Source organism: Eleutherodactylus coqui, chromosome 2 (assembly GCF_035609145.1).
Source record: "Eleutherodactylus coqui strain aEleCoq1 chromosome 2, aEleCoq1.hap1, whole genome shotgun sequence".
Lineage (NCBI taxonomy): Eukaryota > Metazoa > Chordata > Amphibia > Anura > Eleutherodactylidae > Eleutherodactylus > Eleutherodactylus coqui.
The window spans coordinates 92,149,460-92,168,273 of NC_089838.1; the positions used below are offsets into that span (position 1 = coordinate 92,149,460).

Consider the following 18,814-nt stretch of genomic DNA (forward strand, 5'->3'; position numbering starts at 1 on the left):
ATAATCAAGTTGTAACCCCTTTACTTTTCCTATTTCCATCCAAAAGAATGGTTGTACCAATTTTCACATTTGTATGACATCGGGAATCAATCAGTGAGGGCTTTCACCTTTATATATAGATGTGTACCACACTTGAACTTAGAGTCTGTGTACAAGGCATATTGCTCATATCAGTCTGCCACATTCAGACTGAAGTTATATGTTCAAGCATTTGATTATTTGTTCCTATTATCTTGGGGTTCCAATAATGTAACAGACAATCTCAATGTAATGCTCAGAAAGTAATTTATTGTAAAAGAACCAATCAGAGGTGCAATTACTTCTCTTCAGATAACAATTTTCATTCTATTATCCAAATGTATAGATAGAGAGGTGATTAGAAAGAAATCAGATCTTGTGGCATTCCTGTGCCATAGTGATGTAAGGTACCTGCAAAACACAAGAAACCATGGTTAGTGGGGAATTATGGAAGATACTACATACAACCCCAATTCCCAAAAGGTTGGACTGTTCAATGTAAACAAATGTAAAGTAAAAATAATGCAATGATTTGGAAATCTCATATACTCATATATTATTCACAATAGAATATAGAACGCATATCAGAAGGTGAAAGTGAGACTTTTTCATTTCATTGAAAAAAAAAACAAATTTAAAAATTGATGGCAGCAACAAATATCACAAAAGTTGGGACAGGGGTAAAAAAGGCTAGAAAAGTAAGTAGTGCTAATAGAAAACTACTAGAGGGGAAATTTTCTACTAAGTCCCATAACTGTGCACAAAAACAGAATGTTCAAGAGGCAGAGGTTCCTCAACGTGAATTTGGGAGGACTTTGAATATCCCACCATCTATAGTACATAATATCAACAAAAGATTCAGAGACTCTGTGGAAATTCATGTGCACAAGGGACAAGGCCAATATTCAATATTGGATGTTTGAGAGCTACGGGCCCTCAGGCGCTACTGCATTAAAAACAGGCATGATTCTGTATTGCAAAATCACTGCATGGGCTCAGGAATACTTCCAGAAATCCTTATCTGTTAACACAGTTCACCACATAATACACAAATGCAAGTTAAAGCTGTATCATGCAAAGAAGAAGCCATATAACACAATCCAGAAGTATCTGTATCTTCTCTGCGCCAAAGCTCCTTTAAAATAGCTGAATAGGCAAAATGGAAAACTGTTCTGTGATCAGATGAATCAAAATTTGAAATTCTTTTTGGAAACCACGGATACCGTACCCTGTGGACTCAAGAGGAGAGGCACCATCCAGCTTGTTATCAACAGTTCAAAACCATACATCTCTGATGGTATAGGGCTGTATTAGTGCCTATGCCATGGGCAGCTTATACATCTTGAAACGCACTATTAATGCTAACAGAATAAAGAGGTTTTGGAACTGATGAATAGAGGAGGTTTATATCAAATGGTTATAATGGAGAAAATCATAGCCATCTTCCTTCACTGTATACATATGGCATTTAGCTTATTTAGGAGAATATAAAGGGTAAAGATCTTTACCCTGTCCTCCCAGTAGGCAGATATGGTACTGGTTCTATCTAGTTATGTGATACTGTGCTGATGCATCATGGAATTGCTAGAATACCAAGAGGAAAATTGGTAGAAATCTAAAAATCAAGAGGGTGCCTCATAAGCATCAGACAGGAGGCTGCACTGCACATAAAAAAAGTTAAGAGTATGGTGAACAATCAGGGGAAGGGTGCAGTTATGGAAAATTGTGTTTTTACTAGAGTGCCCCTTTAAGTAACTATATACAACTATAAATTAAGTGCATGATTGCTGGGGATAGTAGTATGATTCTCTAGTACAAACTGCATAGTTTATGAAGTGTGCCATTCTATTCTGTGGAAAGCCAAGTTGATGTCTATTTTATTTTCCCTAATACAGGAAATAATATAATGAGCAAAATCAGTACAGCAGCAGCAGCAAGTAATTATAATTTATTATTGTGCACTGGATAGCAAACCTGGTCTTACTATAAATTGCTTTGTAGTGTAAATATCGGAAAAAGATAGAAATGACTGAATTTTATTACCTTTCTTTAACGTCCCAAACCATTTAAGATGTTCATAGGACCACTAAGAAGGTTCAGAGGACCATTAAGAACACCAGTTACCGAACTTAGAATTTTTCCAAGACCGGAAGAAGACAGGAGGGTAAGGATGCCTGCAAGGGTATCTTCGAGTTGGAGACTGTTAAGCAAACCAGTTACACCACCCTGGAAGAAAAGACATATTTGTCAATATATGGAATTTACAAGGAAAAATATAACACAAATATAACTTTTAGTTTCCAGGACTGAAGACGACAATTTAAAAAGTCATCACATTTTATTTAGTATTTTAAATGAGCAGAATAGGTGATTCTAAGCTGTTTTGCAGTTTGTTTTATTAGTCTACATTTTTCATAGAAAACCCCTCTTAAACTCTGATGAGTTTACATGGCAGTCTGGATCCTAGAGAAGGCTCTCAGAGCTGCCATGTGTTTCAGACTATTAATTGTGATTGTTCTCAGAGAGAGAAACCAAGTCATCTTGTAGAAATGATGCATGTCTAATAAAAATACATGATGCTATAGCGAGCTTCCGAACCAACGCAGGGTTCTGCGCCTGAAGAAACAAAAATGTCCGAAGCGCTTCTTAGACTAACTGATGCACATTGTGTCTAGGGCCCATTTACACATAACAATTATCGCTCAAAATTCGTTCAAACGACCCAATTTCAGCGATTATTGTTACACGTAAACGTGGACATCGTTCACTTTTCGTTTGAACGATGATTTTAAGGTAAACTTAAAGCAGTTTGCATTTATCTCCAGTAGACTGCAGGCTGTTCTCTCCATGGAGAGCCAGCAGATTACATTGTATTCTGCAGGTAGCCCGAAGGAGAACAATGCAGCTGCTCGCATATTTGGGCATCTGAGTAATCACATGCTGGGCTATGCAAACAGGCTCATTTGCATGCAAATTAAGATGATAAAGATGATAAATGGACATTACTGGCCATTAACACTTTATGCAAAAAGATCCCTAAAGGTCCATTTACATGCAATCATCATCACTGAAAATTCGTTCAAACTGTTGAAAGTGAGCGATAATCATTACAAAACAATAAATGTGTGGTCATCGTGCATTTTTCGTTCATCGTTGACTTTTAGTCCACATAAAATCTATTCTTTGGCAGTTCGCTTTTCGCTTGGTTTAAATGACTATTGCTCAACGATTCGAGGGAAGGGGTTATCGTTTGGCATCTGCATACCACCTACTGATTTTTTTTCTCAATGCCAATGCTGACAACGCCTACACTAGCAATTGTTTTTTTTCATTAATTACAAACTTGACAGCTAGAGATTCTCTTAGGCTCTTTCACACGGGCTACAAAATATTGCTACAAACGCATGTATGTGAACCCCATGGTTTCCAATGGGTTCTTTTAGGCAACAAAACATCGCTCATGTGAAAGAACCCATTGGAAACCAAGAGCTTCACATACATGTGTTTTGTAGCAGTGATTTTGTAGCCCGTGTGAAAGAGGCCTTATAAAGTTCAATTCACAAAACTTTTCTTTTTTTTCTGAATACAACTACCCCCTACTGCATCTTTCTCCATGCCAATGCTGACAACGCCTACACTAGCAATTGTTTTTTTTTATCAAGGATTAACAAAAAGCCTGACACCTAGAGATTCTTTCACATGTCAGTCACAAAACTCCTTTTATTTAACTCAAATGCACACCCACCTAATTAGACCTACTTTCAATGGCCAATCCAAACTAGCTCATTTATTTCTTCACTAATCCACACACCCTCCTATCAAATGATCATCCACTTATCTTTGCATGTAAACGCTACCAAGCGACACACCGAATGACTGGAATGCCTGGGCGCCACGTCCATTTTAAGGGATAATCGTTACATTTAAACGTTCATCTTAAAAAGCAAAACCATCGCTGTGAGCAGCGGAAGTATCGTGGGAAATCGCACCACCACCCAGCTCTGGTGCATCATGCATGCAGGCCAAGACGCTTGTGGCGAATCTGGAGAGGTGAGCATACGTCTCTGGGAGGCGCCGGGTCTGATTCTGCTCCGAGATTTCACAGTCGGAATCCGACCCAGCTGTGGGTACGAGGCCATAATTGACAGGTGAGTAGACACATATTGTAAATATAAACACATCTATATCTAAATGCACTTACCACAGTGTTTATTAGTAGCGCTATTTTTTTTTTCAGGACAACTCCAAGGTTAGCAAGGAGGCCTTCCTGCAGATTGGGGACAAATGTAAAACCACATCTTCAGTATATGTATACGTTTCCTATGTAGTATAACACTGTTGAATACTGTATCTTCCTGCGTGTATGTTAAACAATATTATTGTAGGTAATTAGAGTAGTTTACAGACCAATCTGATACTAGCCATCCTTCCTTAGTCCGCCTGCAGACGGCCCGGGTCGGATCCCCTACGAGAAATCCCGCAGCGGGACCCGACCCGCGCCCCTGAAGGGACCAGTGCGTCTCTCACCTTCTCCCGTGGCTCCGGCTCTGTGATGTGCCGGGTGTCGGCATGTGCAGAGCAGAGCCGGAGAGCCAGGAGTGACATTTCTCTGCGGCCTCTGCGAGACCCACAAAGAAATAGAGCATGCCGCAATTTGTTTTCCGCATGTATTTTCACGCAGACAAATCGCGGCTGTCTGCATAGGATTGCGTTTTGTAATGCAATCCTATGCAGGCTGGCAGGGGCCGAAAGTCTGCAGGAAATCCCGCCGCAGAATTTCCGCCCGCGTGCAGGGGGCCTTAATGTCTAATACCTCCCATTCTCAGAGCATTGTGTGCAAAGTGGGAGAATTATACATGCAGTGATATAGATGTACTTCTGTATAGTTGTCCTGTGTTTTATGCTATTTTCTTCCCTCGGACCCCTGCATGTCTGAGAATGAGCTGTACATAACTGTAACTTACCACCAAGCGAACAACCGGGTTCAGAAGGCCGTCAATATTTAGTTGGGTTAGTAATTGACAAGCTTCTTTCAAACTGCCATTCTGAAATGTAAAGGTCGACTTTTTATGTAATAACTTTGGTAATACTAATCAGTTTGAAGTAGTAGCCGATACATAGAAAGATGCATTAACCCATAAAATGACTTCATTCTCCCATAGTGAGCACATGAGACTAGTGTTCATTCATACACAACACTCAGTGTGAAGAAGCAGAGCTGCAGGAAGGGCAGAGAGCAAAAGACTAGAGCATTGCTGAATGCACTCCGATGAATCGTTAGATCTGATATTAAACAAGAAGGCTGAGGTCCTGTGAAGTCTACGAAGACTATAAAATGTGGTGACACACAAATTATGAATACAGTAAAATATTATTCCTCCATTCCTCTTGAGACATTCGCAGTATCCCTGGGCCCAATGTCCACAGCATGCACGGATTCTGAGTGCGGAATCCCGCACAGAATCCTCCCGTGCCCATGGCCATTGGACATTTTCTTACCACTCCAGATCCAGCGTGGGTCTCCTCCGTTGCGGCCAAATCTTCTTTCTGCTGCAAGGCGGGGGCGCGACGGCCAACGTGCATACGCAGTTTTTAAAAATCTTCTCTTTCGCCGGATTCGCTGTACATGCAGTGTCAGCTGTGGCACGGATCAGACGGCTTCAATGGAAGCTGTCCATGCAGGAATCCGCAGAAAATGGGGCACGCTGCGATTTTCTCTCACACGTGCGATCTGCACACTGGGGAAAAAATGACATCTGCATGCTTTTAATTCTTTTGTGAGCTAATGCATCGCTATGGGCAGCCTAATTTGTGGATCTCCTGCTTAGGTTCCACAAATTAAATCTGCGTCCAGGCATTCCGGTCAACATGCATGGAAATTTTTTTTTTCAAATCTGCTTTAGCGCGGGATCTGCGGTACATCCACAGTGTCAGCTCGGGTGTGCCATGGATCGGATGGCTTCCATTGACTTCAATGAAAGCCGTCCATGTGGGAATTCACAGAAAATAGAGCATGCTGCGTTTTTTCCCCGTGTGTACGATCCACTCGCAGGGAAAAAAATGACATCTGCATGCTTTTAATTCTTTCGCGGACACTTATGCATCCCTATGGGCGGCTTGACTTGCGGATCTCCCATGCGGGTTTCGCAAATCAAACACTCTTACCGCTAATTATATATTTTCCCCCATTCAGATTTCATATTCTCTCAGACCTGAATTTAAAAATGCTTCCAACAGGGTGAAAAATTCCAGACGTCATACATGATACGCCTCTTCTGCCAAGTGTCATAATGCCTTTAAGGGCTTATTCACATGAATGATATTCTCAATGTGCACAAAACGCACGTGAAGGTGAAATCCATTACTTTGGATTCATTTATTCAAACAAACAATTTTTGTTTCTGTCATGCTGTCCTGGAAAGAGAAATCACAGCATGTTCAATTTTTATTTAATGGGACCTTCAAGTCAATGGGAAACACCTGCAATCCTTTCATGTGAGCGAGGATCCCAGATTTACAGAAGCGATCCAATCTGATGTTTTCATTTTTTTTATTGCTATGTACTGCATGTACTATATACCGAAGTATTGCAGTATATAGTACAAATGATCAGTTCGCTCAAATCCCCTATGGAGACTAAAAACAAATGTACAGAAATGTTTGATAACATATTTAAAATAGCAAGAAAAAAATATTAAAACTTAAAATGTTTCCTTTTTGTCTGATTAGTAATACAGTGTAGGTAAGAGAGCCGTAAAATACCCACCCAAGTAAGTACTTCACATATAAACAACTAGTACCCACCATACTGGAGCTCTCGTACCTACACTGTATTACTGTTTCATTCTCCGATATATATTTATATAAGCTCTGATTTCCCATTGATGCTCTCCCTGATCGGATGTCCTGAGAACCAGTGTGTGCTAAACGTCTTCTCCGCCTACGAGGATCGCGGACGTACCGGAACTCCCTTTATCAAAGCGGACACCGCACATCAGGGTAAGCTGACACGCATTTCTCACATAAACCATACATTTAACTAAGGCTCTCCCACTCCACCTGATCTTTGGAGCGCTACCCTACTGTGATTTTTTTTTTATCCGATTAAAAATCAAAACTAGAAAAAACCCACATATGTGGAACCTCTACGTTCATAGGTCTGAAGTATTAAAATATTGCACTATTTATTCCATAACACTGTAAAAAAAATAGACAGAATGCCTGAATTGCATGTTTGCATTGCATGGCTCTTAAAAAGCTGAAAAAGAAGATGTATCTAGCCCAAAATGGCGCTATTAAAAAACTATAGCTCACCCCACACAAAAAAGCTGCCAAACAACCCAATTGACAGAAAAAATATATAAAAATGTAGGTCTCAGAATATGGCAATAGAAAGCAATTCTTGTCATTTTTACTGCAATTTTGCAAAAACTACACCCCCACCAGAACAGCACCCCCGAAAAATGGCACAATTGCATTTTGTTTTGCACTTCATCCTACTTTAAAAAATTAAGATTTTCAGTAGCTTTTAACTTCTGATATGGTGATATGTATAATATTTCTATTCTTGCCTTACAGGTGGAAAAACTCCTATGAATGTGAGGTTGCTACTTACCACGATCAGAACAATAGCTTCAGCTGGCATACCCTAAGCAAAGGAAAAGTAAAATTAATTGTATAACTTTTGATTCCCTTGATTCCCTCCTCCTATACCAGCACCTACACACACTGTCCATTCACCCCAGTTACACATGCGCCTACCCCACTTACCCTTAGCAGCCTTGGCACCCCTGCTACTCATAGTGTAAGCACCAACCTGCCGCTTCTGCCCCTCTACCTCCATTTAACCAGTCACTCTAGTTACCTCTTCTCCTTCTTTCTTCACATCTCGTTTGCCTAGTAATGTAGTTATAACTTCCCCACTATTCCCTAAACTACTTCCGCTCCTTCCTTTTATGTCTTACTTGGCTTTTGCCCCTTCTTGTTGCTAACCATTCTATTACCCATCCATGGCCCATTCTAGCATCTTTACATAGCCCTGTGCGTTCCCATTCGCTTATTATCACCAACTATTTTCCTCTCCCTCTCTGCTGCTACCGCTGGGTTGCCTTGCTGTTATGATTTTATCTCTTAATGCTTATAGTCATGATGCACATTTCTCTTATGATGAGAATAGCTATCTTATATTCCATTGGTCATTTTATACACTCATGCTGATTTTAAGTATTTCATTTTTTATCAATATTTTTTTAGCAGGCAATGTCTTTGATTTCTCCCGAACGTCCCCAACCCAAATGCACCAACCTGCTATTCACTCCAAATTTTCCATTTATTTTTTTAGCACATTGTACATTGTATCTATTTTTATTTGCATCACGTTTATTTGGCTTCTGTAAGCACATTTGCTTGTACTTTTTTGTTTCTTCCCCTTTTTATCTTTCTTTGATCACTTCCTTTTTCTACTCTTCATCTGACTCGCTCATTGTAGTACCTGTCCCAAATTAACTGAGGAAAGGGCTAAGCCCCGAAATGCATTTCATTGCTGGATTTTTATAAATGAGAAGTTGTTGTTCACCTCCACTTGCCTCTTATTTATCCTTGAAAGGTTATACGATTATCCCAGACACCTCGCCATACCGTGCACATCTCCAGCCCTTTACCTTCTGTATCACCCCATTACTTGTAGTATGTAAGCTCGTTGGAGCAGGACCCTCACCCCTACTGTTTCCATCAGCTGATTACTATGTAACCGGTTCTGTCATTTTTGTATCTTTTGTCTTTCTATATTCCCCCTGTCTATGTCAGCGCTGCGGAATATGTTGGCGCTATACAAATAAAGTTTATTATTATTATTTCTGACTACGCTCACCTAGTGGAGCATATATCTGGTTGGTTGGCAGCACCATCAATACACTTCCATTTTTTTGTCCATTTTCTTGTCATCTTCACTGTCCACAACTCTTTATCTTTGGTATAGGCCCCATTTAAACGTTGCATTTGCTGCACCCATTTTTTCCCCTCTATCACCTATATATGTCCATGGACTGTTTCTGGTATTGCAGTCTAGCCCTATTGAAGTGCATGCAGCTGAATTGCAGTACCATACACAGCCCATAGAAAATTTTTGAAAAAACAGCAGAGTTTAGCAACAAGCCAATAACATAAAATAGGAAAGAAATAGGAAAGAAAGAACCTTACTAAAAGATTACAAATCTCCTGTACTTGAGAGCCAGTATCACAGGCTATCATTTTCTGGAACGAAAAAAAAATATTAATAAAAGTGAAGCTTTTCAACATTGCAAGAACTACTTATCACAGATGGAATATTAACCAGTGGTGCCCTAAAATCTTTGTTGGTCATGCCCCTTACCAGAAATGATGCTACATATTTCTAATACCCACTACGTGGCCGTCACCTAATGTATGTATTCTGCAAAAAAATGTGAATGTCTTATGCTAAAATATTTATCATTTTATCCTTATTGTGATAATCCTACACAATGCCTTTTTACCAATTATTTGCTGTCGCAGGCATAAGTCTAATGTTCCTTTTAGCCTAAGGCCAGCGGCATATGAAGGGGCCGGATTCCACAGGCGGGAGCCTGCAGCTGAATCCATCCCTGTACCCGTCCAGCGTCCACGCATACCTTGCATTTTTCCCCCTTCCATCGTTAAGCGATGACGCAGGTACCCACAACCATTCCGTAATGTCAATTTCAGATGTGCCGTGGGTTAAACGGCTTCCATTAACTTCAATGAAAGCCGTTTGTGCAGAATTTGTACAAAAATAAAGCGCTTTTGCATAGCATGTAATGAACGGTATTTGCTGCTGATTCGCGGTACAGATGCTGACCGCTGGTTCCACAATGTAAATCTATTCGTGTGCCACCCAGCCTAATACAGCTATTACATGTCTATTCTTTATTTTATTTTATATATGTGGAAAGTTATGACGCTACTTATATTAAAAAAGGAATACCAAAATATATTTAACATTTAAGGTTAATTACCACCATCATTACAAGGTCCTCAATGATACATAGTTTCCTTGTCGCTTTTTCATTGTCGGGACATGTCTATAAGGAAAAGTAAAGTCATCTTAATTTTCTTATGGCTTATTAAGACATTTTTACTGTATAAGGAAGTGTAATATTCTAAAACTATACATGCCACCAATGGTTCCAGGCTAATATGTCATGTTTCTAATTTAATGCTCTAGTTTCTAGCTAGTTGGCCCGGTATCTCGACAAACTCCACTTGTCGTCAATCAGGTGTTTTATAAGTGACATGAAGACAGGATGTTCATGCCTGAGAAAACAACTTGACTACTACACTTCTAACCAACACCTCTCTTCCTAGCAATGAACTTCCTCACCCAGATCTGTTTTGTATTTAACATCTTGTCACCCAATAGTATCCAACCTCTAGTGACATTATGTTGCAGTTCCCAGGCCTGCTCCACCAATGTCTAGCACCAGGGTGTCATTAGGACACTAACCAATCTATAGAGAGTAAGTTGTGCTGTATCCATGTCATTATTACCCTGTAGAACTGTACCCAGGGTTATACATAGTGTCCAGAAGATATGCCATAAATGTCTGATGGATACAGGTCCCACCTTATCTTTGAAGGAGAGGTTCTCCGACCATAGTCCTAGCTGACTTCCACTGGTGATCAGGCTTTACAGGAACTGCCAGACTGCTATTTCTGTTAGTCCCACAGGAGTGAAGGGGAGTTACAGAAACACAGTGAGTTCTGCTGCTTTTGTAACTTATTGTATGTGGAAATAACATAGCTTGCTCTTCTATGCAGTTTCTGTAGTTTTTATTTACTTGTATGAGATCTACTGAAACTTTGTAGTACAGTCAGTACAGTTGTTTCCATATTCTGTCGTGTTTGGAGAAACACATCCCCCCCCCCCTAAATAAATAAATAAACCTCCAAGAGCTAGCGGTTGCCTGTTGCCAAATGAATACGTAATGCAGCGGAGGTTACAATAGAGAGATGGATAAGGGCAAAATACAGTCGCAATGCTTTTGGTCGCTAGCAGAAACATCAAAGCTGTTGACAGACAATGCCTTTAATATCTAATTAGCCAAAAGCAGCACTGTAATTGCTAGTGGTAGGATTGGTGCATGCCTAATTGGGCCTCATCAGCAGTCCATGAAGTGAAAAAGATATACACAGCACTACAATATAAAGATCCTTTATGGACACCCTCTTACAGCTTACAATGCATAAGAAGACTAAACAAAATCTGGTGTAAAGATGGGGAGATTGTGAAGAGGATGACAATGTGCTGGGAAGCATGGAGTCAAAAAAGTATGTATGTCAGATTCTGCAGAGGTGAGTTGTAGTTGGAAGTAATCAGCGGGGTGATCTGCGAGTCTCCTGCAGCGTTGCATGCATTACAGCCCATATGCTCTGCCGGGAGAGAGCACATATGGCGTATGATCGGCACTGCATATGCCCGGGAATCTGAGGTCACAGACATGCATAATGTGATTTTTACTTTTTTTTTGTTCAGGGCGGGGATGCGTATCGAAGTGCTGCACATACAAAATGCATGCGTATGGGTAGTGTTTAATGCGCAGCCCATTCAAGGGTTACGTATACTACGCGGAGAAGTAGAGCATGCTGCGATTCATTTCTCCTATGTATTGATACACAATGCACAAACTCCATTGACTTTCATTGCCTCCATTCACTGCGTGTTATGCATGGGAAATACATGTGCATTTTAAGAGGTGACAATACACCCGTGTGAAGGAGCCTTTATTATGATGTTTTATACAATTATGTAAAGTTTACCTTCAAAGAATTCATTTTTCCTGCAAGTTCAAATGCTGCACGGGAATAATATTCAGCTTGGCTTTGCTGAAATAAAATTGTCAAGTAGACAGCAAACAGGTCAGTAAATATCAGTAATGAACTTTATTTCTAAAGTAAACACTGAAAAAATGGTCATCCTTGAGAAAGGCAGTGGCCGAAACACGGTGCCTCCTGTTGTATTGACTGACCATCGCCTTTCTCAAACATGACCATTTTTTTCAGTGTTTATTTAAGAAATACATTTTCTACTATTAATCCTCATTGGTCAGGCCGCTGTTGGTGCATCTAAGGGGGGGGGATTTCTAGGTGTAGATCCCCCTCCTCTCCTAGTAAGTAGTGTTTCTAATTCATACACGTGTCTTTTTACATACTCAGGTATTTTTTACATTTTTACTTATTACTCCATTTGTCTACCTTTTAAAACTTGCCATTTTGGATCTTACTCTGACACTCTCTGGTACTGGGTGCCCAGGTGGGCATAAGTGTATTTACTCACTGTGGACTAGGAGCAGTGGTGTGGCAGCCATCCCTGTTTTCTGTTTTTCTAAATTCCTTAGTACATCACTATCTGCATAAAGCGCTATCCTATTATTCATCCATCAATAGTGCTGTATATGGTATAACATTAACAAAAGGAAACACATTCCAAAGTTTCCAATAATACTGTTATCTTTTACACTGAGTATAAAAGGCTTTAGAAATGTAAAGAATAAGTCTTACATCCAAAGACTTCATTTGGCCAATTCCTTTAGTGATGTCTGTAAACATAAGAAAAAAAAAGTTGTGAGATCAATGTGAACCACACCAAAAACATGCTGGAATAATTCTTAATTAGGTGGATGATCAGGCAGGCCCTGAGATTTGCCCTTCACACTAAATACAAAGGAGCAGCAGCACTCAGTCATAAAGCATCATCTGGTGCGAGGTGCGGGTCCTGTGTGCAGGCTCCACTGGTCCCCACTCCTGGGACCCCAGTAGCAAGCGATTGCAGAAAAACGGAGCAGCACCAGAGGTCTTCCAAAAAGCTGTGGTTTTTATTTAATCCATAAAAATGGGGCAGCTTTTTGGCAGACCTGTGGTGCTGCTCCGTTTTTCTACAATCGCTGAGATTTGCCCTTGTCATGTCTTGTCACAGAGCATTGTGAGGATGGCACCATGGATCTGCTGAGGGCAGATCATTTCAAACTAATCCCACTCATTTCCTTTGTCACAAAAGTGTTGTCTGAAGGCAGCGCCATGAATAATGTCAGAGTAGCCTTTGATACAATTCTACATTAAGAGTTCATAGAAAAATTGTTGAAAACTATACTTAAAGGGTTTGTCCGGCCGACCATGGTTACATTTTTTTCCCACTAATGACCTGTAAAGTAACTTCTGTTTGGCCAATTTACAGTGCACAATGCATATTACAAAATGCAATGTAATGGGCAAACAGAAGTGCTTACATGAATTTATTACAACCCCTTTAATACTTGATAAGCCGAAGGATTTGCATTAGTTAACCCTTTCTGCTGCAGCTCTTTTTAGTTTTTCAGTTTTTTGTTTTTTTTTTCATTTATTTAGCCTGACTTTCAAAAAATAACTTGTGTTTATTTTGCTGGCAACAAAGCCAGACAAGGGCTTATTTTTTTGTGGGACAAGTTGTATTTTTCAATGTCACCATTGAACATATTAATTATTGAACTGGAAAACTCACCATTTTTGGGTGTGGAGGGATGTTTCTACAGAGTTCACTGTGTGGTTAAAATGGCATGTTAAATTTATTCTGTGGTCACTATGATTAATATATTCTTTTTAAGGAGTCCTATAGGGAACTTGAATTGGCTGTTATCTGATCACCTGTATAATATACTCAATCCTTAAAGGGGTTGTCCCGCGCCGAAACATTTTTTTTTTTTTTCAATAGCCCCCCGTTCAGCGCGAGACAAACCCGATGCAGGCATAAAAAAAACAAAACGTCCAGTACCTACCCGAATCCCCGCGCTCCGGCGACTTCTGACTTACCTTGTGAAGATGGCCGCCGGGATCTTCACCCTCGGTGGACCGCAGGGCTTCTGTGAGGTCCATTGCCGATTCCAGCCTCCTGATTGGCTGGAATCGGCACACGTGATGGGGCAGAGCTACGAGGGCAGCTCTGCAGCACGAGCAGCCCCATTCAAAACGGAGAAGACCGGACTGCGCAAGCGCGTCTAATCGGGCGATTAGACGCTGAAAATTAGACGGCACCATGGAGACGGGGACGCTAGCAACGGAGCAGGTAAGTGAATAACTTCTGTATGGCTCATAATTAATGCACAATGTACATTACAAAGTGCATTAATATGGCCATACAAAAGTGTATACCCCCACTTGCTTTCGCGGGACAACCCCTTTAAGTATTGTAGATGCAATGTCTTCCTAGTAGGCATTTCCAGAGGAAGGGCTTAATATGAAGAGTTCCGTATGAGGTCCGGTGCACTTCACAAGGACCCAGACTACAAGGGTAACTGAACTACATCCTTCAATTTGATAGACAGCCCCTGGCCCTTTAAATGCCACTGTCAGTACTGACAGCAGGATCTAAAGGCTTAATGCCCAGGGTCAGAATTATCTCCAATCATGACCATGGTGATTGCCAAAGACAGCCGATATTCGCCACGAATGGAGCCTGCTTATCCACCATTCCATGTACAGCCAATGATGAGAAGGGGTTAAAGGAGAGATATCAGAGTGTCGTTAATAGTGTGTTGCATGCAGGGACTACAAGGTCTTGTTTTGGGCCCTATTATTTATGATATGTTGTAAGTGAGATAGGAAAAGCTTTGGTAGGTAAGAGTTGTCTGTTTGCTGATCACACAAATGTGTGCAATATGGCTGGTATTCCGGTTGGTGTCTATAACATGGGAAACTATTTAACTTTATTGTATAATCGCCCAAATAATGGAAGCTACAGATCAATGTTTCCAAATGTAAGATTTCTTGAGAAGAAGCAATACTTAAAGAATGTTATTGGCTGCTCCATGTTAGCCAGGAGTTCAACAAAGAAGAATTTGGGGGTTCTGATTATTGTCAGCTTCAAAATAAGTTAACAGTGCAGTGGGCTATAAATATGGTGGAAGGTCTCAGGAACAAAACTTATCAGGAAAGACTTAAATAACTAAATTTGTATAGCCTGGAAGAAAAAATGGGAAAGAGGGGACATGGTCAAAACCTTCAACCCCTTCGCACCACATGATATAAATAAGTATGTCATTAGGGAGCAGGAGATTGAGACAAAATGCTGTATATTTATGGCATGTAGATGAGTCCACTGTGGGAGCCAGCTATGACTGACAGGCAGATGCAAATTCCCACCGTTAACCCTTTACATGCCACAATCAGTGCTGATAGCTGCATGTATGAGGTTAACAGAGGGAGCATGGGCCCTCTGTGATGTCATTGCAGTCGCCCCAAATAATTGCGGAGGGTTGATGGATTGCGGTGGCAATTGAATGCTAGTTAATAGCATTCAAGTTTGACATGGCTTGTCATATACAGTATTACTGATAATGCGATGCAGTACAGAAGTACTGCAGTGTAATATCTGAGCAATCGCGAGATTGCAGATTCAAATCCCCTATTACAGTTCATCAGGCAAAAAGAAAAACCCCACAGAGCTTGAGCAATCAAAAAATTAAAAAAGTAGTGGATCTTTGAAGGCAGTGATGCAAAAAAAAAATTCCAAGTAAAAAGGGTTTTTATTAGAAGAAAATGCTTAAAAATAATTTTATTAGCAGCCTGATTGTATCTATCCACAGGAAAAGGTTATTATGGGTTAGAATTGATGCTTTATTTCATGTACCTCAAAATGGTACCAATAAAAACTACAACTTGCCATGCAGAGAATTAAAAAGTTGTGGGTTTTGAAAGGTGGAGGTGAAAAATCCCCCAAAATTGTTGTGTCCTTAGGTCCAAACTATACCGTGTCCTTGAGGGTTTAAATATGTTGAAAAGTATAAATAAGGTTCAAGAGGGAAGAATCAAGCACAATCCAAGATCAGTTGGAGGAAAAATCTGAAGCAATATCAGAAAATACTATTTTGCTGAAAGAGTAGCAGATGATGGAACAAACTGCCAGCAGAAACAGTTGGAAAATCAGCAATACATCAACTAAAGCATGTCTGGGGAAAATACATCCTAAGCAAGAAAAAATGTAAGAACAGACTAGAAAATCAGCTGCTCTTTTTTTGCCATCAGTCTTTTGTTTCTATGTTTCTAGCATACAGAAAAGTATACGAATACAATAAATAAGTTCAATAGTCGTATCTTCATGGGGTTAGAAAATGTAATAAAAATGGCATAAAAATATAAGAAAGTCATTATTAAAGGGATTGTCTCGCGATAGCAAGTGGGGTTATACACTTCTGTATGGCCATATTAATGCACTTTGTAATGTACATCGTGCATTAAATATGAGCCATACAGAAGTTATTCACTTACCTGCTCCGTTGGCAGCGTCCCCGTCGCCATGGATCCGTCTAATTCTGATGTCTTCTTGCTTTTTTAGACGCTCTTGCGCTGTGCGGTCTTCTTCCTGGTGAATGGGGCCGCTCGTTCCAGAGAGCTGGTCCTCATAGCTCCGCCCCGTCACGTGTGCCGATTCCAGCCAATCAGGAGGCTGGAATCGGCAATGGACTGCACAGAGCCCATGGTGCACCATGGGAGAAGACCCGCGGTGCATCGTGGGTGAAGATCCCGGCGGCCATCTTGGTGAAGGAAGAAGAAGGAAGACGTCGCAGAGCGGGGATTCGGGTAAGTAATAAAATTTATTTTTTTTTAACACATCCTTTGGGGTTGTCCTGCGCCGAACGGGGGGCCTATGGGGAAAAAAAACGTTTTGGCGTGAGACAACCCCTTTAAGCATAACATAAAGTCTGTTATGTATAGAGTTCAAAAAATATAACCTATACACATTAGGAATACCCATGACCATAACAATCTGAAGAAGTAAACCTCAAATGGCATGAAAAAGATAAAATAACATTTTTAATCTGTGACACAAAAAAATAAATTGCATATTAAAGTTTATGGAGCATAGCAAGTATTTCCTTTTCTTTTGTAAAAAAAAACCCAAAACATTAGTCTTATTACTAATTTACTATTCCACAACGCATTGCATGTTTACAATATTTATGTCACAGTACAGAAATTGTATTCTAACACAATAAAAATGTCAACTTTCTTTTATAGTTGAATATAAAACCCAATAAAAAGTATGGAAAAGAAAAAATTACATTTCCCATCCCATAAAAGGGATCAAACATCAACAATCAACATTCATGAAAAAATGTAAAACATTATAGCTGTTGAAACAAAGAGGCAAATTAATAAAAATGTACTGCGTGATAACAGTTTAAACCAGCTTAATAATGCAGATGTTGTTATTGATACATATAGGTACATTTACACAAGCCACTATTGTCATTTCTGATAGATTTGGATGGATTAGAGGGATTTTCACTATTCAAAAAAAATGAAAGAATTTAATATATATTCTAATGGCAACGAAAATCCTATCTTAACCCGTTAATTTAAACTTAAGGTACTTTTACATGGCCCGATAGTTGCCTGAATGATACCCGGCCTATTCCACCTTCATTCACTTGAATGACTATTGCTCTTGTGTAAATCACAGGAGATCTAGTCGCTGGTGCAGTCACTTATACGCCCAACAGTCATATCATGTAACGATGACTGTCTGGATGAGACAGAAGTAAATTAGAAATGTTTGCATGACATTACTCTATCATTTTGTCCAAAAGTAACTGAAAAGAACATAAAATCAAATCAGATAATGAAAATAATTAATAAATTTGATTTCTTAAGATGTTTTAAGCGATCTGTTTTACTCATTTTAATAATTTGTTTTACAGTCTTACATAAAAGTGCAGTTTATGTCATATACTTCAATTATATTTTACTTAAATATGAGAACAGGTTTTTACTGACAAGTGTCAAGAGCTAATATTCCTTACTTCACACTGCAAAAACTAATATTTAACTCATTACTTACAACTTCTTGACATCTAGATTTCCACGTATTGTTAGTAGAGCATTGCAGTGATAAGACAATAATTCAACCAAATATTTCAACACAAAACTGACTAGTATGAAAACTTACCAATGAGGCTGGCAGCGCTCAGACACAGGAAGATGATTGCAATTTTCATGATGCAGTTGTAGTTGAGCTCTTAACTTCAAGAAAAAGTAAGTGCTGTTGTGTAATGTTAGTATTCCGAGCGCCCTTTATATACATCCATGATCATGCTTGAGGGCGAAGTTGTCATTTTTCCTTATTTGTTGATTGGCACAGTGTAAAATATTGTCATTGTGCCATTACATTATTACAAGGATGTAGATACTGTCAATATTTATCAAAATGATGTATTCTATTTTAGACAATAATGTTTGCTTTTGGTCCCATTGTACTTGGAGTAATAATATGCAAAGAACTTCTAAATTGATTCTGTACAATTTCTAAAGTTTGTAACATTAAAAACATTATAAAATAATAATATAATAACTATATATAATATACTTATAATTATAACATCAACATCATCCAGAAATTATTAATAAATAATAGTAGGATGGATATTTTCTTATCATTCAGATTATTATTTTAAAACTCCTGGACCCAGCATCTCAGCGACCCTAAAGGCTCCCTCCCTCCATGTTTTTCGGTTTTGCACCGCTTCTTTCAGTTGTGTGATATCCATGTCAGTATCAGCTCTGACAGTATCAGCCATCGAGTTCTTTGGCGATCGGGTCTTCTTTTGCCACTGATCTGTCCAAGCATTAAAGATTTTTCTAGCAACTCTGCTCACATTACATGGCCAAAATACGTGAGCCCTGAGGCCGGTCATCTTCCCCTCCAGTGATATCACAGATCTTATATGATTCAGGACTTCTCTATTTGTTACTCTTGCTGTCCAGGGTATACGCA

General features: G+C 39.6%; 1 protein-coding gene across 1 annotated transcript; it reads right to left on the bottom strand.

Moving 5' to 3' along the window:
* Positions 1-268: 268 nt before the first annotated feature.
* LOC136611532 (uncharacterized) lies at positions 269-18,086 on the bottom strand. Its single transcript, XM_066591202.1, has 10 exons — positions 17,990-18,086; positions 12,571-12,608; positions 11,830-11,895; positions 10,029-10,094; positions 9,217-9,270; positions 7,634-7,666; positions 4,983-5,063; positions 4,220-4,285; positions 2,062-2,244; positions 269-429 (listed from the first exon to the last, which is right to left on the bottom strand). Exons 1-9 carry the CDS (start codon positions 18,036-18,038, stop codon positions 2,068-2,070), a joined length of 630 nt encoding a protein of 209 aa, XP_066447299.1. The 5' UTR covers positions 18,039-18,086; the 3' UTR covers positions 269-429; positions 2,062-2,067.
* Between the last annotated feature and the right edge of the window lie 728 nt (positions 18,087-18,814).

Coding starts and splice junctions, on each gene's coding strand:
- LOC136611532 (XM_066591202.1), bottom strand. CDS start 18,038: ATGAAAATTGCAATCATCTTCCTGTGTCTGAGCGCTGCCAGCCTCATT. Junction 10,095..11,829: donor GAAAAATGAATTCTTTGAAG/GTAAACTTTACA, acceptor TTTTCCTTATAG/ACATGTCCCGACAATGAAAA. Junction 4,286..4,982: donor ACCCGGTTGTTCGCTTGGTG/GTAAGTTACAGT, acceptor CCCAATCTGCAG/GAAGGCCTCCTTGCTAACCT.